Source organism: Heptranchias perlo, chromosome 9 (assembly GCF_035084215.1).
Source record: "Heptranchias perlo isolate sHepPer1 chromosome 9, sHepPer1.hap1, whole genome shotgun sequence".
NCBI lineage: Eukaryota > Metazoa > Chordata > Chondrichthyes > Hexanchiformes > Hexanchidae > Heptranchias > Heptranchias perlo.
In genome coordinates this window covers 59,090,604-59,115,275 of record NC_090333.1, presented here as the reverse complement: position 1 = coordinate 59,115,275, position 24,672 = coordinate 59,090,604, and the positions used below count along the sequence as shown (strand labels likewise).

General features: G+C 44.0%; 1 protein-coding gene across 2 annotated transcripts in view; it reads right to left on the bottom strand.

Moving 5' to 3' along the window:
• acot11a (acyl-CoA thioesterase 11a) overlaps window positions 1–24,672 on the bottom strand; it is a 72,608-nt gene that overhangs the window by 24,190 nt on the left and 23,746 nt on the right. For both annotated transcript variants that reach the window (XM_067990572.1, XM_067990571.1), the window contains exons 3-9: window positions 19,374–19,443; window positions 14,735–14,795; window positions 14,117–14,218; window positions 11,876–12,011; window positions 8,421–8,577; window positions 4,188–4,307; window positions 928–1,072 (exon numbers count right to left, since the gene is read on the bottom strand). In XM_067990572.1, the coding sequence (XP_067846673.1) occupies window positions 928–1,072; window positions 4,188–4,307; window positions 8,421–8,577; window positions 11,876–12,011; window positions 14,117–14,218; window positions 14,735–14,795; window positions 19,374–19,443 (791 nt within the window). The remainder of the gene's footprint in view (window positions 1–927; window positions 1,073–4,187; window positions 4,308–8,420; window positions 8,578–11,875; window positions 12,012–14,116; window positions 14,219–14,734; window positions 14,796–19,373; window positions 19,444–24,672) is intronic.

The following is a 24,672-nucleotide window of genomic DNA, read 5'->3' as shown; positions in this document are numbered from 1 at the left end:
AGGAGATTTGATGGAGGTATTCAAAATCATGAAGGGTCTAGACAGAGTAGAAAGAGTGAAACCGTTCCCATTGGCAGAAGGGTCAAGAACCAGAGGACATAGATTTAAGGTGATTGGCAAAAGAACCAAAAGGTGACATGAGGAAAAACTTTTTTTTTACACAGCGAGTGGTTAGGATCTGGAATGCACTGCCTGAGAGGGTGGTGGAGGCAGATTCAATCATGGCCTTCAAAAGGGAACTGGTTAAATACGTGAAAGGAAAAAAATTGAAGGGCTATGGGGATAGGGCGGGGGAGTGGGACTAGCTGAACTGCTCTTGCATTGAGCCAGCACTGACTCGATGGGCCAAATGGCCTCCTTCCGTGCGGTAACCTTTCTATGATTCTAATGATATCTAACGTCTCCATTACATTGGGACCAGCACATTGTGAGCAGAGAGAGCCCTTGACATGGGCTGATTACGTTGCTATTGAAGGAAAGGTATTTAAGGCATGGTGCCTATCTGGGGCTGTGTGTGAACCTAGGCAATGAGCATCAGCAGCTATTTTCCCATAGGGGTTATCGCAGCCAAGCCAATCCTATCATTACTCGACATCCATTCACACATAGTTTCCAGCAGAGTCACAGAATACTGATAAAGAGCAGGAAGCCTAGCTAACATTTGCCCTCCTTAGCACAGGGGCAAATTGAAGTACCCTTACCATTGTCTCCCCACATTTTACCACCTTTTAAAAAAATTATTCATTCTCAGATGTAGGCATTGCTGGCATGGCCGGTATTTATTGCTCATCCCTAATTGCCTGATTGAGCGGCAGGTGGAGATGGAAAGGTGCATTACCCATCTACAAAGCACAAAAGTTGGCAAATAGAGTACAGTTTGCATTCCTAAATGAGAGCATATTTAACTGTAGAATTCACAACGTTTACCCCTGGTTCCGGCTTGATTAGGGGGAACGTGCAGAGCTCTCCGTCTTTATCCAGCGCAAAAAAGGTCATAAACGCACTGTTGATGTGCGTCTTCTTATCCCAGGCTTCCTGATGGTAGGCTTCCGCACAGACACCAACTTCAAAGCTGAAAAACACCACAGAAATTTAGAAAGCATTTTAAGAAAGGATCTTCACTGAGTTTTTTCTAATTCGAGAAATAAGACACACACGTTTATACTTAGAAATAAACATGAATGCTCAATACTGTATTTGGCTTTCCCATCAACAAAGTGGGAATATGCTTCAAATCATATCATTTGCTTTAAAAAGTTTATCATGGGATTAAAATTTAAATTCTCAAATATTCTACATTATTACAATGATAGTCACTGTTGTCTCTCTTTCTCTCCCTCCCCCCATCCCAGGTATAGTTAGTCCTGTTGCTTGATCATGTTATTTTACAGAAGCATTGCCTAAACCCTACCTGCCCCCCTCCCCCGCCAATAAGGTCCCTTCTCTCTCCCTCTCCTGAAGGCACTAATGCTGGGATACGATTTTAATGCTAGTAACAGCCTCTAGTACCTCACACAAGTTATTCTTCAACTGCCAGCTCAGACAGCGAGTGTCAACAGACGACTCAACAATGAGCAGTAATCCGAGGTTTTGTTTTAATCCCCTCCCTTGCCTAAAGAGACAGCTGTAGCTCCTTCATCCACTGCCCTGTCTGAGATCAGCTAGCTCAGTGCAAACCAGAGATTGAGCTTGGACCCTCCTGGTCTGTACGGCTCAGTACTGCCCTACACCCCCCCATCCAACAAGAAGCCGAGTTTCTCCATGTATTGTGCAATATGGTTGTACAGGAAGTTTTACCAGCATAACATTTTTAACGCAGTAAAACATTTGCTAATAAAACCTAAGATAAGTTTTATCCTTCTTTCCACACACTGTTAGCTGCCTGCAGTAAGAAACAGATGAATACTGCAATTAAACTTCATAATAGGTGCCACCCTTGATAAGTGTTACACTGTTGAGAATGCAATGTAAACTCACATGAAGCTGTGCTCATGATAATTTTATCAGCTCTGTCCTTGAACAAAGTTTTTTTTCCCCCTCTCCTGATAAGTTTTTTTTTTGGAAGCAATGGAAAGATTGAACCCAAAGCAGGTTTTATCATGCAGGAAAACTTTGAAACTGTTTCGTTAAATTTTGCAGCCACAACATTTTCTGGCTATCAATCTTCGGGGGCCTCTTGTCAGCAAAACCAATCATAAAATCCAGCACATGCTTCTCTTACTCTGAGTATACAGGAGGCACAACTATTTAGAAAGCAGCCCCTAGAATCAGGCAGTATAACATCCCTCTTAACATTCATATTGATAATCAGCTGTCTCATCATCAACTGTAACAGAGGTCAAGTTACACACAGGTTTTTCCAGATATAAAAAGGGAACTTATTCTGAATCATTACAATCCAACTATTACAACAACATTAACAACAAGTTGCATTTATATAGCACCTTTAATGTAGTAAAACGTCCCAAGGCGCTTCACAGGAGTGTTATCAAACAAAATTTGACACCGAGCCACATAAGGAGGTATTACATTGGAAAAGGAATGCCGGCTTTAGTCCAGTCCAAAATCAGACGGGACACTGGATAGTGGAAGGACAAGGTTCATGCCTTGAGCTCTGATATTAGCTCTTTGCTGCTGAAAACTCATTGAAAATCTTAAGAAGTAATGGCTCCATATTATAATAAGGAGCTTGTCCATAACAAGGCATGTGAATCAATGCCATAACAAGAAACATCGCCATAACATAACAAGAAATGCCTTCATATTGATAATAAGTAGTGTCTCTGTATATCAATAAGGAGCACCTCTATATCATGATAAAGTTGCAAGTTACAGATGGAGGCTACTCTTTGTTCAGTGGAGCCAGAGGTCTTCTACCATGTGAAAGCGATTGAGAGAGGAAGGGATGAGATATCACTTCCCCAGGGGCTGTTTTTTTTAAACCATTCTGTTCATTTTATAAGTGAGTGTAAGAATGATGGATGGGAGATCTGCAGTACAGACAATGACATGAAAAAGCATCAAAATGAATCGAGTCCACCAGCAGCTGGTTGGGGCTGGGGTAGAAATCCATCTCGGGCGGCACTACTACATGGGCTGCAGCGCTACACAGGTGGCAGTGTAGTGGCCACTCATCCTGCGCCCGGCTTTATACTCAGTTCTACTGAATTCAATGGAGCTGAATATTGGATGGGGGTGGGAGTGGGGGGAGGGGGATATCGGGCGGGGAGTATATTGGGTGGCAGATATGATACTGCCCACTAAGATTTTCTACCCCACTGACTGTAGAGGGGTCCATGTTTGAATTTGTACTTTGTTGAATGACTTCAAATGTTAAGTGGTTTTAAGACACCTCTACTTACCTCTGAAAGGATTCTGGAGACAGAAGTCAGGAAGCAGCAGGAAAAATAAAAGAGTAATAATCAATTGAACAGAAAGGATGAGAGGAGCCAGAGGAGCCAGAGGTGAGTCTGCTCATCACCGTTACCATTAGTCATCAATAATTAACAATTTTTAACCTAATATAAACTACTCTTTATCTACTATAAAATCAGTGGCAGAGACCTGTAGTAGCAACAGGTGATTGGCAAATGTTTTTCTTCTTCTTCTCCCTGAATTTTCTTCTCTCCTGAAGACACTAACTCTAGATATGCTACAATTCCAGGGGGGGGCCCTCCAGTACCTCACCCAAGTGGCTATTCTTCACGTGTGAGCCTAGACTTATGCGGCAGCTGGCTATTCCACCATGAAGGCCGTCACAGCTGACCCAATCCTCACCCAACATCCACACGCCCACAGTATCCAGCAGGAACCCTGGCTACTTTCTCCCCTCTCTGACACAAGCAATTGAGGTGCATGCGGTACCCCAATCAAGATCAGCTAACTTAGCTCAAACTAGGGAGTGAACCTGTTTGCCTTCCTAGTCTGTATTGCAGAATACCTACCAATTTGACTTGTATAAAAAGTCATTTGTTTGTCATGCAAGAGCTGTACAATTATAACAGATTATTCTAGCGAGCCCAGAGGCAGGGCCCACTCTGAACATGTCTGCATCAAGAATAGTGCACTAAGAGCTCACTGTGAAATTTAGTTATAATGGGACCAATTCTAACATACACACAATCCACATTTATTTTAGGACAGGTTCGCTGGTGCCCGGTGGCCAAGATATGAAACTCTGTTCTCACCTTTTTTTAAATGCGTTATTAACTATTGCCTTCAAATTTATACGGTCCCCAACTTGTGATGGTCCCCTGAAGTGGAACATGTCGATGGTCCTCAGCACAGGATACCCTTTGCAGAAACGGCTACAACCAGAGTTAAGAAAAAAAAACAAATGACACTGTGACAGATTCATTTAATGAGTAACAATTTACCCTAAGATTAGCGAAATACATGGAATGTAACAATTCTGCCATCCTTTAACCTCTTCCAACTAGATCCAGCCCAAACAGTACAAATTGCTTTGCTTAAACAGGGGAGTATACAGCTTCAAGGAGATATACATTGAAAAAGCAGAATTTCTATGAAAAGCCTGCCATTTCTATGCAGGGCTGTTCTCACATGTACACGCTAGCACCCCATATCTTTACCTTACAAACATTGATCAGTCACTGGCAGCTCACTAGGTGAGAACTGCAGCAGCCCCAGGTCCCTCCCAGGTTAAGTCTCCTTCCCTTTGCAAACTTCCCCAAAATAGTGCACAAAGTTCCCTGCAAGTGCAACAATTTAACTTAATAGTTAATTGATATAATTAAGAATGGGGAGCTGTGGATTATTTAAACTTAAACAGCAAAGTCAAAAAGGTATGTGGTTAGTCATCACAAAGCAGAGTGGTTGTGTAAAACACAACTTAGCATTCTCTTGTAACATACCATCAGAAAAATCTCCAGATAAAGAGCATGCCATTGCTGGAAAGTGATCACGTGTGAACATCCAGTGAGGACAGAATTGGACTCGACTGTAATGCTTCCCCTAACACATTAAGAATGTTGATAAAGTCCCAAAGTGCTTCACTAAGGTATAATTAAAAAAAGACGTTGAGTCAATTTTTTTTTTATTCGTTCATGGGATGTGGGCGTCGCTGGCGAGGCCAGCATTTATTGCCCATCCCTAATTGCCCTTGAGGTGATGGGCCGCCTTCTTGAACCGCTGCAGTCCGTGTGGAGTTACCAACATTCTGAGGGACCACCAGAAACTGGATTGTACTTTGCCAAACACATTTCATACAGGAATTTTACTGTCAGCAAATAGCAAAGACCATCATTCCACTAATCTTAGCAGAGTTTGCACCCAGATTTTTAGAGGCAAAGGGACAGTATTATCAGAGATGACCATCACAGACCCTCATCATCTTAAATCCTTCAACAATTTTAGTTTAGTAAAACTATAACTGTTTCTGTACGGGAGATGGAGTCTCTCCTATTTAAAAAGGGAATTCTCTGTTTGTGGAAATGTATTCTTGCAAGAGTCAGCATAATCAGGACTAGAGGGGGTGATGACTGAAAAAAAAATTCTTAGTAAATTTAATGTTCAAACAGTGTTGTTGATATCAAGGAACTAAAATGAAGGAGCTCCCAGGGGCCATTTTACACAGTATGTTCTGTATATCAGGATGTAGGGATTACCAATGCTGCAACAGCAAAACAACAACTTGCATTTAACTGCCTTTAATGTAGAAAAACATCCCAAAGTGCTTCATAATTTAAAAAAAGATGCTGAGTCAAATAAGGAGATAAAGGATGGGTGACCAAAGGTTTAGTCAAAGGTGGGTTTTAAGGAGGTCTTAAAGGAGGAGAGGGAAGTGAAGAGGTGAGGAGGTTTAGGGAGGGGATTCCGTAATGTGGGGGCTAAGCATCTAAAGGCACAGCCGCCAAATGGTAGTGTGAAAGTAGAGAAGGATGCACAAGAGAAACAGAGAGTTCAAGGGTGGGGATTGTAGGGTAGGAGGAGGTTACAGAGATGGGAAAGTGCAAGGCTCTGAAGGGATTTAAACATGAGACAATGAGGGACTGCGAGCCATACAGGTTAGTGAAAACGGGGTCATGGGCACGTGGAAATTGGTGCTGGATGGAATACAGGCAGCATAGTTTTAAATGAGCTGAAATTTCCAGAGGGTGGAGGACAGGAGGCTGGTCAAGAGGGCATTGGAATAGTTCAGTCTGGACCTGACAAAAGCATAGATGAGGGTTTCTGCGGCAGACGGGCTGGGATAGGGGCAGAGGCAGAGTTGTGCAGCTATTAACTAATGAAATACATTCTCTTTCTTAAACTGCACATCAGTATTTATGATCACTCTCACTATTTTTGGGAGTAAAATACAGTGTTTTGATGCAATAATTTAAAAAAACTGCATCTGGTTTAAAATCTCAGTCTCAGCTTGGATTCAGTAAATGTTCTTTAAATGGAGAGATGGCTCCATCTGGTGGACAGTATCAATACTGCCCAATTGATTAAAAATAAAAAGCAAATGCTGGAAATCTTAAATCAGCGGCCAATTCAGGCCCACTTTACATTTAGGTAATCATATAATTTTTCCAGTTTCCCACAAAGCTTTCCATTTAATAACTCACTGGTTTACTCATTATCTCAAAGGTTCCTAAAACATTTCCATAGTACTGTACGGGATTTACCTTTCAAAAATACGGACCCAACGTTTTGTCAAACATTAAAGAGTACATTCTATGAATCTTCACTCCATTGAGGAGCTTTGCAAATTTGTTAAATTTACCCTTATATTTATTTTCTAGGAGCCATCATAAAACATTGCCTGCACAGTCTTCTTACAAACTTCTTTCACTGAAGATGTGCACCCCTCTTCCATTTCCACACCCTAGCACTTTCCCGATTGACACACTGAGCAATGCCACGGGAGGTCTGACAGTTTGCTTTGAGACTCGAACTTGCTGTGACATACTATAGGACATGAATCCAGGGTTCCACATGGAGGGAATCATTGATCAGAGTCTCGTCATCAAATTTATTAGAGTTCTTTGAGGAAGTAACAAGCAACGTGGATAAAGGGGATCCTGTAGATGTGGTGTACTTGGATTTCCAGAAGGCATTTGACAAGGTGCCACATCAAAGACTACTATACAAAATAAGAACTCATGGTGTAGGGGGTAACACATTAGCATGGTTAAAGGATTGGTTAGCTAACAGGAAACAGAGAGTAGACATAAATGGGTCATTTTCAGGTTGGCAAGATGTAACGAGTGGAGTGCCACAGGGATCAGTGCTTGGGCCTCAACTATTTACAATCTATATCAATGACTTGGATGAAGGGAGCGAATGTATGGTTGCTAAATTTGCTGATGACACAAAGGTAGGTAGGAAAGTAAGTCGGGAAGAGGACATAAGGAGTCTGCAAAGGGATCTAGATAGGTTAAGTGAGTGGGCAAAAATTTGGCAGATGGAGTATAATGTGGGAAAATGTGAACTTGTCCATTTTGGCAGGAGAAATGGAAAAGCAGTATATTATCTAAATGGAGAGAGATTGCAGAACTCTGAGGTACAGAGGGATCTGGGTGTCCTAGTACATGAATCACAAAAAGTTAGTATGCAGGTACAGCAAGTGATTAGGAAGGCAAATGGAATGTTGTCATTTATTGCAAGGGGAATGGAATATAAAAGTAGAGATGTTTTGCTACAGTTGTACAGGGCATTGGTGAGACAACATCTAGAATATTGTGTGCAGTTTTGGTCTCCCCATTTAAGAAAGGACATACTTGCTTTAGAGGCAGTTCAGAGAAGGTTCACTCGACTGATTCCTGGGATGAGGGGGTTATCTTATAAGGAAAGGTTGGACAATTTGGGCCTGTATACATTGGAGTTTAGAAGAATGAGAGGTGATCTTATTGAAACATATAAGATCCTGAGGGGACTTGAAGGGGTAGATGCTGAGAGGATGTTTCCCCTTGTGGGAGAGACTAGAACCAGGGGCCACAGTTTAAAAATAAGGGGTCTCCCATTTAAGACGGAGATGAGCAGAATTTTTTTCTCTCAGAGTCGTGAGTCTGTGGAACTCCCTTCCCCAGAGAGCGGTGGAGGTAGGGTCATTGAATATTTTTAAGGCTGAGTTAGATAGGTTCCTGGTTAACAAAGAAGTCAAAGATTATAGTAGGTAGATGGGAAAGTAGGGTTGAGGTCACAATCAGATCAGCCATGATCTCATCAAATGGCAGAGCAGGATCGAGGGGCTGAATGGCCTACTCCTGCTCTTAATTCGTACGTTCATATGATTGGAGTTCGGGGGGGCGGTGTGGTGAAAGAGAAAAGTTCCTCATCCCTATTTGCTGTGGTAGGCCTCTGGTGGCTAGTTACAGAGCACCGTGGGTGTAGATCTGGGATCAGGGCTCCTGCCCGAATAGTTGAGAGTGTATGGAAGAAGGGAAAGAGAAAAAATACCAGAGAGATCTGACCTTGCGGCGATTGTAGCAACGCTCTCCATCCAAGCCATAATCTGTCCTCCGAAAGTGTTACTCTGGTGATTCGCATGAGGTGGCAAAACAAGCTCAATGCTTTCAACCCTGGTCTTCCCTGCTGGAACAGCACGCTGGGATTCTTCAGTATTGAGCTCTAGTTTAGGAAACACATTCCACATATGAGCAATATCTCAGCTTTCACTTAAAGACCAGCTCAGGGAATCATGCCCCTGCAACGTTTAGACCCACGCGAGCAGTCACTCGCAGAACAAATTTACAGAAAAAGGTGTCTCTCTATCATGACAAAGCTACATGTGTTTCTTATTTGAAATCGTGCATGTTGCAAAATCACTTCTTGTCACAAGTGCACAGATATAGATTTAAATAAATGCCCATATATCTGCACTATGCAATTAAATGCAATTATAATGGATAATCAGGAAATGGCAGATGCATTACAAAATATTTGTTTATCTGTCTTCACAGTAGAAGACCCAAAAAGCATATCAGAAATAGTGGGGAACCAAGGGGCTAATGAGAGTGAGGAACTTAAAATAATTATCAGTAGAGAAAAGTACTTGAGAAACTAATGAGACTAAAAGCCAATAAATCCTGATGGCCTAAAAGAGGGTTCTAAAAGAGGTGGCTGCAGAGATATGATCTTCCAAAGTTCCCTAGATTCTAGAACAGTCCCAACGGATTGGAAGATAGCAAATGTAATCCCGTTATTCAAGAAAGGAGGGAGAGAGAAAACAGTCGTCGGGAAAATGCTGGAATCCATTGTTAAGGAAGTGGTAACAGAGCACTTAGAACATTATTATAAGGTTAGGCAGAGTCAACATGGTTTTATCAAAGGGAAATTGTGTTTGACAAATGTATTAGAGTTTTCTGAGGATTTAACTAGTAGGGTAGATAAAGAGGAACCAGTGGATGTAGTATATTTGGATTTTCAAAAGGCATTCGATAAAGTGCCACATAAAAGGTTGTTATGTTCATGGGGTTGGGGGTAATATATTAGCATGGATAGAGGGTTGGTTAACGAACAGAAAACAGAGAGTAGGAATAAACGGGTCATTCTCAGGTTGGCAGGCTGTAACTAGTGGGGTGCTGCAAGGATCGGTGCTTGGGCCTAAACTATTTACAATTTATATTAATGCCTTGGATGAAGGGACCGAGTGTAATGTATCCAAGTTTGCTGACGATACAAAGCTAGATGGGAAAGTAAGCAGTGAGGAGGACACAAAGAGTGTACAAAGGGATACAGACAGATTAAGTGAGTGGGCAAGAAGGTGGCAGATGGAGTATAATGTGGGGAAATGTGAGGTGATTCACTTTGGTAGGAAGAATAGAAAAACAGAATATTTTTAAAATGGTGAGAAACTATTAAATGTTGGTGTTCAGAGAGACTTGGGTGTCCTGGTACAAGAAACACAAAAGGTTAGTATGCAGATGCAGCAGGCAATTAGGAAAGCAAATGGCATGTTAGCCTTTATTGCAAGGAGGTTGGAGTACAAGAGTAAGGAAGTCTTACTACAGTTGTACAGGGCTTTGGTGAGACCTCACCTGGAGTACTGCGTACAGTTTTGATCTCCTTATCTAAGGAAGGATATACTTGCCTTCAAGGCAGTGCAACAAAGGTTCACTAGATCGATTCCTGGGATGAGAGGGTTGTCCTATATGGAGAGGTTGAGTAGAATGGGCCTATACTCTCTGGAGTTTAGAAGAATGAGAGGTGATCTCGTTGAAACATATAAGATTATGAGGGGCTTGACAGGGTAGATGCTGAGAGGTTTTTCCCCTGGCTGGAGAGTCTTGAACTAGAGGGTATAGTCACAGGATAAGGGGTCGGCCATTTAGGACTGAGATGAGGAATTTCTTCACTCAGAGGGTTGTGAATCTTTGGAATTCTCTACCCCAAAGGACTGTGGATGTTGAGTCATTGAGAATATTCATGGCTGAGACAGATAGATTTTTGGACTCTCGGGGAACCAAGGGATATGGGGATCGGGTGGGAAAGTGGAGTTTAGGTTGAAGATCAGCCATGATCTGATTGAATGGTGGAACAGGCTCGAGGGGCCGTATGGCCTACTCCTGTTCCTATTTCTTATGTTCTTATGAAAGTGTTGACAAATCGGACATTTAATTATCATGTAATGAGCGGAACACCATAAAAAACATGAAAACATGGGGGTCAGTTATTGCTGTTGACATCAGTGTCAACAGCACTAACTGACCCCCATTACAACATACTTTTGCACCCATGTGTTATGAGAATCTTAATAAGGGTTAAATAGGTTTGTTGCATTCATAAAATTCTTCTCTGGTGCAGCATTTTATATTTTTCAAATTTTTTTTTTACATTTCACAGCCTGATAAAGCGCAGCCAGAGATAACAGCAATAAGGACAGATGTCTCGGGAATTTGACCCTGGTTGCTGCTTGGAGCGCAGAAAAACCTGGAGAAAACTGTAACAAACCATCATAGCACAGATTTCTTATGCATGTTAGATTCCCAGAACAATCAAAATACTGCCGAGTCTGAACCAGGAAATGCACAAAGATGAGGAGTTTCCTCCCCTCCGGATAAGGGAATTATCCCTGGCAGATCCTGGGCATCTCATAGTGGGGATCAAAGAGAAACAGAGGTGGCCCTGATCCTCTCAGCTGGGAAATGAGAGAGTGAGAGAGAGAGAAAGAAAGAGAGAGAGAGAGAGAATTTCAATTCAAAAAATATCATATAGCACTACAGCAGTGAGATAGGATTATTTGCAGCAAAATAAACTACTGTACTTCAGAGACAAACCAAAAACAACAACTTGGGCAAGTGTCGACAGCAAAAACCATTCCGTCAGAGGTCACTTCCCCATCTGGGGGAAGAGAAGAGGAAAAAAAAAGACCAAGACGTGTAAGCTGCTTCACTTAAGTTATGAGTGCTTCCTCATTCAGGAAACCACACGCCTATCTGCATTGAGTTGGGACATGATTACACCCAACAGGATGAGGGTAACCATATAGAACATGTTCTGTGCTGATCATTTTCTGTCTCAAATTTTATCTGCTCCTCTTCTGAAAAACTCTTGTTGGGCTATGGATCCATATTGTCTAGTTAGCTCATAGTACCTCTGCTAAATAGTTATTCTGCATCTGTGAGCTTGTGTTGGCAGGATATTTGGCTGCAGTGGGCATCACGGCTGAGTGAATCAGTTTCATTAACACAAGCTGAATGCCATATTACTGTGTAAATTGAGCTTTACATTCAGTTCGTATTATTACACACAATACTCCGTGCCATCTTTAATCAGGATTGCATTCAGATCATGCGAATCAAGATTCTGAAATACTCTGGGTTGAGTGGATGATAACTATGATGGCTGGTATTCTGTATATTAATTTCTGTTTTTTGTGGGACAGTAAGTAGAATGAGTGTGTGGGGGGTTGTGCTAAAACAGTTACGATCTTGAATTGTGCTCGAGGAGACCAGATCTTTAATGGTTTCCAGGTGGTGAAGCCTCATTCGGCGCCGTTCAGCAGCTATGCTGTATTCCATCTGCTCCTCGGAGGTTCTGGGAATCACCGGCTTCAGCTGTACCTGGCAAGACATGAAAAGCCAGATATTTACATTAATAAAACAAAAAGTTGGAGAGAATTTACCCTCCGTTGGTGGAGCTACTCCAAGCAAGTTATTTAATACGTTAAAGGGTTCAAATACCAAACGCCATAAATTCAAAATTAAGAAGTTAGAAAATAAGAAGGGAAAGAGTGGGTCAGGGGATGTAAAAGGAAGCCATGACAGGTTCCCTCTCCTTATCATTATCCAGTGATGTGGCTGGAAGTGTACTTGTGGACGACTGGTGAGAACGGGATGAGTTTTAGGTGTGATGAGTCCTACAGTCAAACAGCCTGTTGACACGGTCATGAATGAAGAATGCCCACCTGAACGTGGTACCATGGCTGCCAGTGCCCGTGGAACTGAAACGCAACAAGAATCAGACTCTACAGGAGAGCAGGGAGGGGGAATAAGGCTGTGGTGTTTTAGAAGAGAGAACAATTGGTTCAGCAAGAGAGAAAAGAGAGAGAAAAATCTTTACCTAAAAGCAACAAAACATTACTGCCAACTTGAGGAACAAAACTGAGGATTGTGCAGAGTCTGATGATGCAGATATGACCCTATCCCTCACACCTCCAAATTACTGACCTCAGCCATGCTGCTGTGGGAAGTGTCTAGCAGATGTCCTGTTGCACAGGAGAGAAATAAAGCTGCCTCTGTGGCACTTTTACAGCATGGGAGCAGGAAGGTGACATGGGTCTCACAAGGCTGCTAGATATCAAGCCTCAGAAAGCACATTATCCCTGTGATCGTTTTCCATTTGTATGATGGATCTACCCTAAGGCATGCAGAGGACAAATATATATGAGGTAGAATCAATGCTTTTTGAAAGGTTTGCCAGAAGTTCTTGGGATTGAAATTAAACATGGTCAAGCATCTTTAATTCATACCACACAAATCATTTGTTTATGAGATGCATGAAATAAATATTTTAAATAATTTTGTAAGAAACTCGGATGGGAGAACAAGATCAGTCCCACAGGGCTGGGTCAGCACATTATTACAAATTCGGGTCACTGTCCCCACTTATCGGCAGTCCGAGACGTTCCACAGCTCAGGTGGGTTCTCAACAACAACAACCGTTCGTGTCGCTGCATTCAACACACTCATCAGAGTCGAAACGACGTGTCTAGAAGATGAACTTTTAATTTTCAAACTACAACTGCTGTTGAGAATGCAGAACAAATGTACTCCTCTCACACTCACAACTCAGACATACACAAATAAACATAACAACTGACACATCCACACAGAGATATATGGATGCAGAAGTATGGGGACATACACATACTATACGTGTATACAACAAACTTGTGCAAGACACACATTCCTATAATTGCAAAGAACCATACATTAACACAGAGATTAATTGGAGTACGTAACAGATATGTGGGGGTAAATACACCACATGACTTAATTGTTTTACCACTTCCATTTACTGCAGTAGATATAGATTTAATCCCCGCGTTAGGAACGCGGTTGTGATTTGCTTAATATTTCTGATCTACACTCCACATATAGATAAAGGAAGGCAACGGGGGCAATTTTAGCCTAGCCCGCCCATCAGGAAACTGCGTGATCGGATCTCATTGAAGTCAATGGAGAGTAATATTGGATGGAGTGTAAAACCAGCATTCCACCTGATCCAGTGGGTTTCTCGCCCAGCGAGCTAGGTTAAAATTACCCCCAATGAGTCTAATAAAATATAATGATTCTTCATTATAAGGTGCATGTATTTTATTGAGTAAAGCTTTTTTTTGGTCAAAAACAAAGCATACACAGTTTTTCAAACTGTCTAGCATCCACAGCCTTTAGGGGGAAGACAGTTTCAAATTTTCCACTACCATTTGTGTGAAAAAGTGCTTCCTGATTTTACTCCTAAATCGCTCATCCAGTGGTCGATACAAATGCAAATAAACTTCCTTAGATATTCAACTGCTTATCAGTATGATTTAAGAGTTTGTGCTTAGAGGCAATTAAGTCTAAGTAACAGCTTGGCAGGTTAAAATAATATCAGGGTAGATATTTAGGAGATACCACAGCACAGCCTGTAAATCTTAGTAACTGTTACAAGCTCACACTCCTACCTTTCCAAGTCCTGTTGCCTTTGCCACAAATGTAGCAAATGCATTGCACACTTTCCACTGCATTCCACTTAAGGGATCTTCACAAGTGATCATAATTCCAACCTAGGAAAAAGAGTTATTTTTTAAATGAACCAATCTAGACAGCATGATCCAGCAACACAAACCCCAACCCAAACTGAATCTCCAACGGTGCATTTTAACATTAAATGCTCTTCCATCCCATGGCTCAAAGTTAATGCTCTGACTGTTGTGGTAATGAGGCAAACAGACTGGGGCACTGCTATTGGCCTCAACGCCCCTGGTTTCTGGTTTCTGATCTCAAACTGTGGATGTGGGGAAGGACAGGATTGGGTTCAACTGTCTGTGGACAAATAGTCTGCTGGCATTTGTTATGAAGTCTAAAACACAGGTGAGGTGCCAGAGAACTACAGACCATTGTGGAACTGTATCCCAGGATAAGAGAGCACCTTCAGGAGGACATGGAAGAAAACTGGAGAGAAAAAAGAGCCGTAGATCTTTGTAATTTTAAGCCATTACAGTACATTTGAAATATTAGTGTTGTAAGATTTGTTACTCTATTGGTTTAGTGAAATATATTGTAAAGACTAAGGATCTGACCTCCATGCTTGTGTTAAAGGCACGATTCACTTTTGCTTTGATGTTTACCACTTGTCCAATGCTGGAAGAAAATGAAAACATTCAGAATTACTAAGAAAAATTCTATTAATATATTAAAATTCTTGCAAGTGCATACACTTCCTGTTGTCACACTAACTTTTTGTGCTACAATTCTGTCTTTCCTTAATGACATTTTATAATGCCTGCTTATATTACTTTTAATCCTTATAGTTACCATTATCCTTACCTTCCAATCCTCTCAACACTATGTGCCACTGTGGTGCGAGTTGTCCTGGTCTGCCAAACATTTCCTTTTTACGCAATTTGCGCTTCTTTCAGGGAAATCTTATTTTTCATTTAACGTATTCCTTTTCTTGTGTGGTCAACCTGCCTATTCCACCATCAAGCCTGTTCCTACTGCCTCCGCTGTCTTCAGGCCTACCAGACATTCCTGCTCTCCAATCTGTCCAGTGCCTGCTGCCACCCTCCACCAGTCCTATGGCCTTTTGCCCCCACTGTCCAATCACTGCAGATGTCAGCCATGGCTCAGTGGTAGTACTCTCGCTTCGGAGTCTGAAGGTTGTGGGTTCAAGTCCCACTCCAGAGACTTGAGCACGTAATCTAGGCTGACACTCCAGTGCAGTACTGTGGGAGTGCTGCACTGTCAGAAGTGCTGACTTTTGGATGAGATGTTAAAACTGAGGCCCCATCTGCCCTCTCAGGTGGATGTAATGGCACTATTTCGAAGAAGAGCAGGGGAGTTCTCCCCATTGTCCTAGCCAATATTTATCCCTCAACCAACATCACTAAAACAGATTATCTGGTCATTATCTCATTGTTGTTTGTGGGACCACGCAGTGCGCAAATTGGCTGCCACGTTTCCTACATTACAACGGTGAACACGCTTATTGGCTGTAAAGCGCTTTGGGATGTCCCGAGGTCATGAAAGGTGCTATATAAATGCAAGTTCTTCTTTCTTTAGCCGCACTTTAGCTTTGAATTACTGAACTCGCAGCCTCCCAACCCAACTTGATAATCTTAAGTGTCGTTAGCTGCACTTTTGAAATCCCGGCCTACCGCCTCCCGCTCCTTCAAAATAGACGGTGGGCAGCATTTCAAAAGTTAAGTGTGGCTAAAGCAACAATGATTACTAAGTGAGGCCGAGAGGCTGTGAGTTTGGTAATTGAAAACTGAAGTAGGACTAAAGACATTAAGATCAGACAGTGGGGGTGAGCGACCGGTAATGCAGCATGAAAAAAGTTAAGCGCAACTAAAGCCGTAAAGATTAGCGATAAGGGCATGCAGGCCATGACTCCTGCACTTCAACAGATAGATCAATTTTCCAAAGCTATTGAATTTTAATTAATTTTTAAACCTACCTTATTTTGAATTATTAAAGGTCACTTTCAAAAATTAACTAAAATAGAAAAAACTGCAATGCCACTTTGCCCCTCTGAAATGCCTGCCAGCCATTCCATTCTGTCCTGAATCATTTCTGCCTTTTCAAGTCAGTGTTTGTACTCAAACACCTCTAACAAGACGACATTGAAGTAGTAATATTCCCAGCTCAATCTTCAACCAACTAGCTCTGCCCCCTCTGTACCAGCTGCCTTCAAAGTCTTACCTCCAACCTCACTGTCTTCCAAAATTTTATGTCCTCGGTCCTGCTCCTTCCTGTCCCACTCCCAGCCGCTCTCTTCTCTGCTAAAATGCCGACCAGTCCCACTCCCTCCTACGCTGCTCTTGGCTGTACCGACATCCAATTGCCTCTACCCCACTTCTACCACTCCGCATATCACATTTTCCCCACACCTACCATCACAAAATCTGACCCCCATCATCATCTCTCACCCAGAACAAAAGCAGAAAAAAAGACAAAGAACCAGAACAGCAGAGACCTAGAAGCAAAAAAAAATAAAACAAATGCAGAGATGGGCAGAAGAGAAAAGAAAGACAAACACAAACGCACAAAAGGAGAAAGACAAAGGGTAAAAAAGGCAACACGGCAGAACAGGCAAGAGGGCCACCTTGGGCATGATTTTGACCAGGAGCCGGGAACTCAGCAGGTGGGTAGATATTCGCGTGGAAAAGCGGGAAGTGAGTATGTCGGAATCTGCAATCGCAACTCAACTGAAGGTTGCTTTTGCTTCCGGGTTTCCCGCGGGACAGCCAGCCGGACTGACAGGCTGGCTGCCTGTCGGGAGGGAAATCAGCCAGGGATCAGAGCTGTGGGAGGGAGGTCAAATCAATTCAATGTATTTTTTTAAATCTTGGAGAGACTCAGGGTGCCTCTGTGGTAATTTAGCAGTGCGAACCTCCCTTCGGTTGTAGAACTTGCCCAATTTGGGGAGGACATAACTCTTTTAATGTTTCTGTGATGTGTGAGGCATTTTCCTTCCCAACATCAAGGATGAGCAGGAATAACATTTTAAGTTTATGAATCCTCATTTTCTGGTGTGAAACAGTTCAAAGCAATCGCTTCTTGTGTGACAGATCTGCATTTCGCACTGTTATGCTCAAAAATAAGAAAATTCAATTCTTAAGTCAATACCCAGTTTAGTCATTTTGTTTTAGAATATAAAAGAAGTTTAATAACTGGGGAGAAAATGGTTGGGTGGTCATGGAGGACATCGGGGGAAGAGTTGGTGAGAAGATCAGGGAACACTCGGAGATTGCAGGTTAGGAGGAGGGTCGGGCATCGGGGGGGTCGGATATTGGGGTTGCGCGGACAGCAGGGGGGTGGACATCGGGGGTGTGGGGGGTCAAGTATCCGGGGGAGGTTGCGTCGGGTATCGCGGGGAGGGGGGGTCGGGTATCGCGGGGAGGGGGGGTCGGGTATCGCGGGGAGGGGGGGTCGGGTATCGCGGGGAGGGGGGGTCGGGTATCGCGGGGAGGGGGGGTCGGGTATCGCGGGGAGGGGGGGTCGGGTATCGCGGGGAGGGGGGGTCGGGTATCGCGGGGAGGGGGGGTCGGGTATCGCGGGGAGGGGGGGTCGGGTATCGCGGGGAGGGGGGGTCGGGTATCGCGGGGAGGGGGGGTCGGGTATCGCGGGGAGGGGGGGTCGGGTATCGCGGGGAGGGGGGGTCGGGTATCGCGGGGAGGGGGGGTCGGGTATCGCGGGGAGGGGGGGTCGGGTATCGCGGGGAGGGGGGGTCGGGTATCGCGGGGAGGGGGGGTCGGGTATCGCGGGGAGGAGGGGTCGGGTATCGCGGGGAGGAGGGGTCGGGTATCGCGGGGAGGAGGGGTCGGGTATCGCGGGGAGGAGGGGTCGGGTATCGCGGGGAGGAGGGGTCGGGTATCGCGGGGAGGAGGGGTCGGGTATCGCGGGGAGGAGGGGTCGGGTATCGCGGGGAGGAGGGGTCGGGTATCGCGGGGAGGAGGGGTCGGGTATCGCGGGGAGGAGGGGTCGGGTATCGCGGGGAGGAGGGGTCGGGTATCGCGGGGAGGAGGGGTCGGGTATCGCGGGGAGGAGGGGTCGGGTATCGCGGGGAGGAGGGGTCGGGTATCGCGGGGAGGAGGGGTCGGGTATCGCGGGGAGGAGGGGTCGGGTATCGCGGGGAGGAGGGGTCGGGTATCGCGGGGAGGAGGGGTCGGGTATCGCGGGGAGGAGGGGTCGGGTATCGCGGGGAGGAGGGGTCGGGTATCGCGGGGAGGAGGGGTCGGGTATCGCGGGGAGGAGGGGTCGGGTATCGCGGGGAGGAGGGGTCGGGTATCGCGGGGAGGAGGGGTCGGGTATCGCGGGGAGGAGGGGTCGGGTATCGCGGGGAGGAGGGGTCGGGTATCGCGGGGAGGAGGGGTCGGGTATCCGGTGGGGGGGGGGGGGGGTCAGTTGGGTATCCGGGGGAGATGGTGGGGGAAGGGTGTCTCGGGCATCGGGGGAGAGCTCAGGCAGAGGGGGAGTCGGGGCCGATCTGGGGGGGGGGGGGGGTTGGCAGTAAGGCGTCAACTGTTGAACGATTTAAATTAGAATCAGTGATTAAGGCTCGAATCCTATTTTAGGACATTCACAGATCACGCTGTAACTGACTGAATTCATACCTTACTCTCATGTGTGGAATGAACTACTGAAATGCTAATGTACAAGATGGACACAAACCAGCAGCAGTCAACCTACACTGAAAGGAGCATTAGAAGCTTTCACAGCCATAGGAGCTATGAGTCAGCATGGTCAGCATTACCCACTTTACAAATTTGCTAGCAGGCTGCTCATACATGGACTCCACTCCTCATGTTGGCAACACAGAGACGTCTTGTCCAGCTTCCTAATAGAGAAGAAAGCAAAGTGTCTACAAATACATGGACTGCTCATTAATTTGGTTGGGGGTGTTACGCATTTCGGTCTTTTTTTACCTTTCTTATTCTAGACTTTTCAACTCTCATGTATTAAATCACTCTCCTGGGTGAGCCTCGACTCAGAGACATATGCGAAGGTGTAAACCCCAGCCCCAGTCAGAACTGAATTCACCAGCTGCTGGAATGTGGCTAATGCATTCTTCATTCCAAAAGGCGCAAGTGTAAACTCGTACAGATCTGATGGTGTCACACGAGATCCAGTCATTTTTAAAGCAAGCCACATTTTCTCACAATTACAGGAACCCAATTACAGGTACAAGAAGTTAGAGGCAGGTGAAATCAATACCTGAGTGTGTGCTCAAAGTCGATGTCATCCACCGAGGCAGTAACACAGGGGCAGCTCGCATGCCTTTCCGCTGGTGGGGTGGGGGAAGAAGAAAAAAGGAGAAATAGTATTAGGTCAAGAAAAAAAATACCTTTAAAGCCTAAGAGTCAATCACTTCATCTTTTGTAAGGAATAGCAGTATATTACCCTGCAACAGATTAATTGCATCTCCATCGAACAATCGTGCCTTGGCTCTGGAGGCCATAACAGTTTTACGGAGCAGGATGATACAGAAACTGAGAAGGTCTAAAATCTCTTTGAGGAGCCAACAAACTTGTAATTCCCAGGCAGACTGAGTGATAGCTAATGTTTGTAAATAAGAATGTTGTACACTAAGCAGCCCAGCAAGATACACAGCAGTACCAATACTGCTCAGGTCAGAAATTTATTAATTCTCTTATCACATCATCAGAGTTATTAGCGCGACGGTCCTGACACTTAATGAAATATATAAAAGTCTGCTGGCCTGGTTCCGGTCAAAATGCAAGAGTAAAGCTGAAGAGGTTTGTAGAGTCAGTTATCAGAGCCCAATACTCACCATGGTTTGATATATTTTATATTTGCATTTACGTCATGCAACTTTGATATGGGTGGCTAAGTATATGAGGAGCAACATGATTGGTGGCATCCAAAGACAAACTGGAAATCAAGGCACTCACACGATGTCAGAACTGTAACACTATCCTGGCCATTTCTAATAAACTAATCTCATTGGAACAGGAATAGGCCATTCAGCCCCTCGAGCCTGTTCCGCCATTCAATTAGATCATGGCTGATCTGTATCTTAACTCCATCTACCCGCCTTGGTTCTGTAATCCTTAATACCTTTGCCTAACAAAAATCAATCAATCTCAGTTCTGAAATTTTTAATTGACCCACAGCCTCAATAGCTTTTTGGGGAGAGTGTTCCTGATTTCCCATTACCCTTTACGTGAAGAAGTGGTTTCTGACATCACCCCTGAACAGCCTAGCTCTAATTTTAAGGTTATGCCCCCTTGTTCTGGACTCTCCCACCAGAGGAACTAGTTTCTCTCTGTCTACCCTATCAAATCCTTTAATCATCTTAAATACTTCAATTAGATCACCCTTAATCTTCTTTATTTAGTGGAATACAAGCCTAGTTTATGCAACCTGTCCTCATAACTTAACCCTTTTACCCTCGGTATCATTCTGGTGAATCTGCGCTGCATCCCTCAAAGGCCAATATATCCTTCCTGAGGTGCGATGCCCAGAACTGAATGCAGTAGTCTAAACGGGGTCTAACCAGAGCTCCGTACTGCTGTAACATAACTTCCACCCCTTTGTATCTCAGTCCTCTTGAGATAAAGGCCAACATTCCATTAGGTTTCTGGTTGCCTTGCCATTTTGATGCACAGGTCCCCATATTCTGCTATGGAGGAATTACACCATGATACTGTACGAGAAGAAGGCAATTTTTCCAAACAAGGAAATTGTTTAATACTTTTGACGTTAGTGCTGAGAAATGGAGCATTAACCCATTTCATGCATCCAGTGTCAGCTTCAAGCACTCCCAGGTCAGGTATAGCACGGTCAACTGCGGAGTAGACGACAAGCCAACTAGAAACCTGGAGATTAGTTTACTAGAAATGGCTCAGTTGTGTTACAGTTCAATCTACTCTGCTCAAAAATTGTCTTAGGCCCAGTCTCAGAATAGCTCCCTCTGGTGTGACATTTTCTGTTTCCCACACCAGCCATCCCGCAGCCTCTCTGAACTAGATTAACCATTTGCAGCTAAATCCGGACTCGTTTTGTACCATAAATGAGAAACCAGTTTGAGATTTCATTTCATCTAAGATCATTACAGCCATGAAAGGAAACCTTCATCCCATCAGTTGAGGCTGAATTCAAACTAAGGTCCCAAAAGGTAAAAGGGCAGTGCCTAACCCACTGCACCAGCCAGTCCTCCATGAACACAGACATTCTATTTCCTTGACGTACATATGTTGCTTTTTCCAGGGTATTCACCATCTCCCAAGAACCTGAAAGAAGGTAGTATTAATCAAAGAGATGCTTTCTTCCCCTCCATCCATCTAGTGGAGCCAATTCAACATAGCCTTGGCACTCTGTTCATCCCAGAGCTGAATGTTAAAGCTCTTTTCCTATCTACTAACAACTTTTGCAACATTTCCTGCCACTGCTCTAACCTCACACATACTTCCATACCTTCCTCATCTCTAGACACAATTTACCCAATACAATTGTCCTTGCGGTCCCTCCAACCTCAACCCACCATAAACTCCAAATCATCCAAAATTCTGCCACCCACACCCTGCCCTGTACTAAGTCCAACCCACTTACCACCCTGTCCTCACTGACCCACAATGAATCCCCATCCCTCAACATATCAAAATTAAACTTCCCATTTGCAAATCCCTTCATGGCCTTGTCTCGCCCTCGCTCTGGTTTCTCCAGCCTGACATTCATTCCCATGCCCCTGGTTTGCTGACTTTAGCCTCCTGTTCATTCCACTCTGCTCTTGCCCCACAATTAGGGGCAGAAGTCTCAGCCCTACTCTCTGAAAATCCCTCCCTAAACCCCACCATCTCTTTAACCCACATCCTGCCTTTAAAAAGCTTCTCAAAACCAAACTTTCAGTCATCTCTGCTAGCTCCCTCCCTCAAAGGCTCAATGTCTACTCCTCTTTCTCCTCTAATGAAGTATCTTAGGATTTTTTTTAATGTTATTGGAGCTCCATGAAGGCAAGTTGCTGTTGCTGCTGTAAACAGCTACCCCAACCACCTCTCATTTGTTTTCTAGCTGTACGGACTTTGCCCAGCAATCAAATAAGATCTGCAGCCAGAAAACAAAGTTACGGTTGTGATTTTTTTAAACTGTGCATGTGTTTATCTAATGCAGTCAGTGCTCTGGAATCCAGCTTTGCAATGTAAACTGGGTGGATCCCACAGCATCAGCAGCCAAACCAAACAGAATCTTCTATTTGAAGTGGTTCTGTGTAACATAAGAAGCAACGTAAAACTCAAACCAGGTAAAAAAGGCAAATGCTGAAAGTAAGAAATAAAAATAGAAAATGCTCAACATGTTCATTAACTGGTATATTGGGGAGGGGGGGTGGGTGGAGGCAGCATTAGAAAATGACCATGAAAGCTGCCGGATTGCTTCACTCATGTCCTTTAGGAAAACGACTGACACTCCTACCTGGTCTGGCCTACATGTGACTCCAGTTCCACACTGTGTGGTTGACTCTTAATGCCCTCCGAGCAACTCGGGATGGCCAATAAATGCTGGCTAATAAATGCTAGCTTGCCAATGTCACCCACATCCCAAGAACAATTTTTTTAATTTGCGAGGAGAAAAGGTGAATGTTTTAGGTAGAGACAGTTCATCAGAACGGGAAATACAATAGTCTTAAGCCAAGACATTAACCTATCTTTCCTCATTTCAGAGGAATTCCAGATCTACTTGGTCCGTAGCCTTGTAGGTTATGGCACTTCAGGTGCACATCCAGGTATTTTTTTAATGAATTGAGGGTTTCTGCCTCTACCACCTTTCAGGCAGTGAGTTCCAGACCCCCATCACCCTCTGGGTGAAAAAAGGTTTCCTCAGCTCCCCTCTAATCTTCTACCAATTACTTTAAATCTATGTCCCCTGGTTATTGACCTCTCTGCTGAGGGAAATAGGTCCTTCCTATCCACTCTATCTAGGCCCCTCATAATTTTGTACATCTCAATTAAATCACCCCTCAGCCTCCTCCGTTCCAAAGAGAACAACCCCAGCCTATCCAATCTTTCCTCATAGCTAAAATTCTCCAATTCTGGCAACATCCTCGTAAATCTCCTCTGTACCCTCTATAATGCAATTACATCCTTCCTGTAATATGGTGACAACTGTACACAGTACTCAAGCTGTGGCCTAACCAGTGTTTTGTACAGTTTCAGCATAACCTCCCTGCTCTTATATTCTATGCCTTGGCTAATAAAGGAAAGTATCCCATATGCCTTCTTAACCACCTTATCTACCTGTCTGGCTGCCTTCAGGGATCTGTGGATATGCACTCAAAGGTCCCTCACTTCCTCTACATCTTTCAGTATCCTCCCGTTTATTGTGTACTCCCTTGCCTTGTTTGCCCTCTCCAAATGCATTACCTCAGACTTCTTTGGATTGAATTCCATTTGCCACTTATCTGCCCACCTGACCAGTGCATTGATCTCTTCCTGTAGTATACAGCTTTCCTCCTCACTATCAACCACACGGCCAATTTTTGTATCATCTGCAAACTTCTTAATCATGCTCCCTACACTTAAGTCCAAATCATTAATATATAATCACAAAAAGCAATGGACCTAGTCCTGTGGAACCCCACTGGAAACAGACTTTCTAGTCACAAAAACACTTGTTGACCATTACCCTTTGCTTCCTGCCACTGAGCCAATTTTGGATCCAACTTGCCACTCTCCCTTGGATCCCATGGGCATGTACTTTTTTGACCAGTCTGTTATGGGGGACCTTGTCAAAAGCCTTGCTAAAATCCATGTAGACTACATCAAATGCACTACCCTCATTGACCCTCCTTGTTACCTCCTCAAAAAATTCAATCAAGTTAGTCAGACATGACCTTCCTTTAACAAATCCATGCTTACTGTCCTTGATTACTCCATGCCTTTCTAAGTGACGGTTTATCCTGTCCCTCAGAATTGATTCCAATAATTTTCCCACCACCGAGGTTAGGCTGACTGGCCTGTACTTACTCGGTCTGTCCTTTTCTCCCTTTTTTAAACAACGGTACAACGTTAACAGTCCTCCAATCCTCCGGAACCACGCCTGAATCCAGCGAGAATTGGAAAATGATGGTCAGAGCCTCCGCTATTTCCTCCCTTGCTTCTTTTAACATCCTGGGGTACATTTCATCCGGTCCTGGTGATTTATCTACTTTCAAAGATGCTAATCCCCTTAATATTTCCTCTCTCACTAAGTTTATCCCATCCAATATTTCACACTCCTCCTCCTTAACTACAATGTCTGCATCATCCCCCTCTTTTGTGAAGACAGACGCAAAGTATTCATTAAGACTCACTCCAATATCTACTGCCTCCACACACAGGTTACCTTTTTGGTCTCTAATAGCCTACTCTTTCCTTAGATATCCTCTTTCTCTCAATGTTTTTATATAACATCTTTGGGCTTTCCTTGATTTTACTTGCCAATATTTTTTCATGCCCTCTCTTTGCTTTCCCAATTTCCTTATTAATTTCACGCCGGCACGTTTTATAGTCCTCTAGGC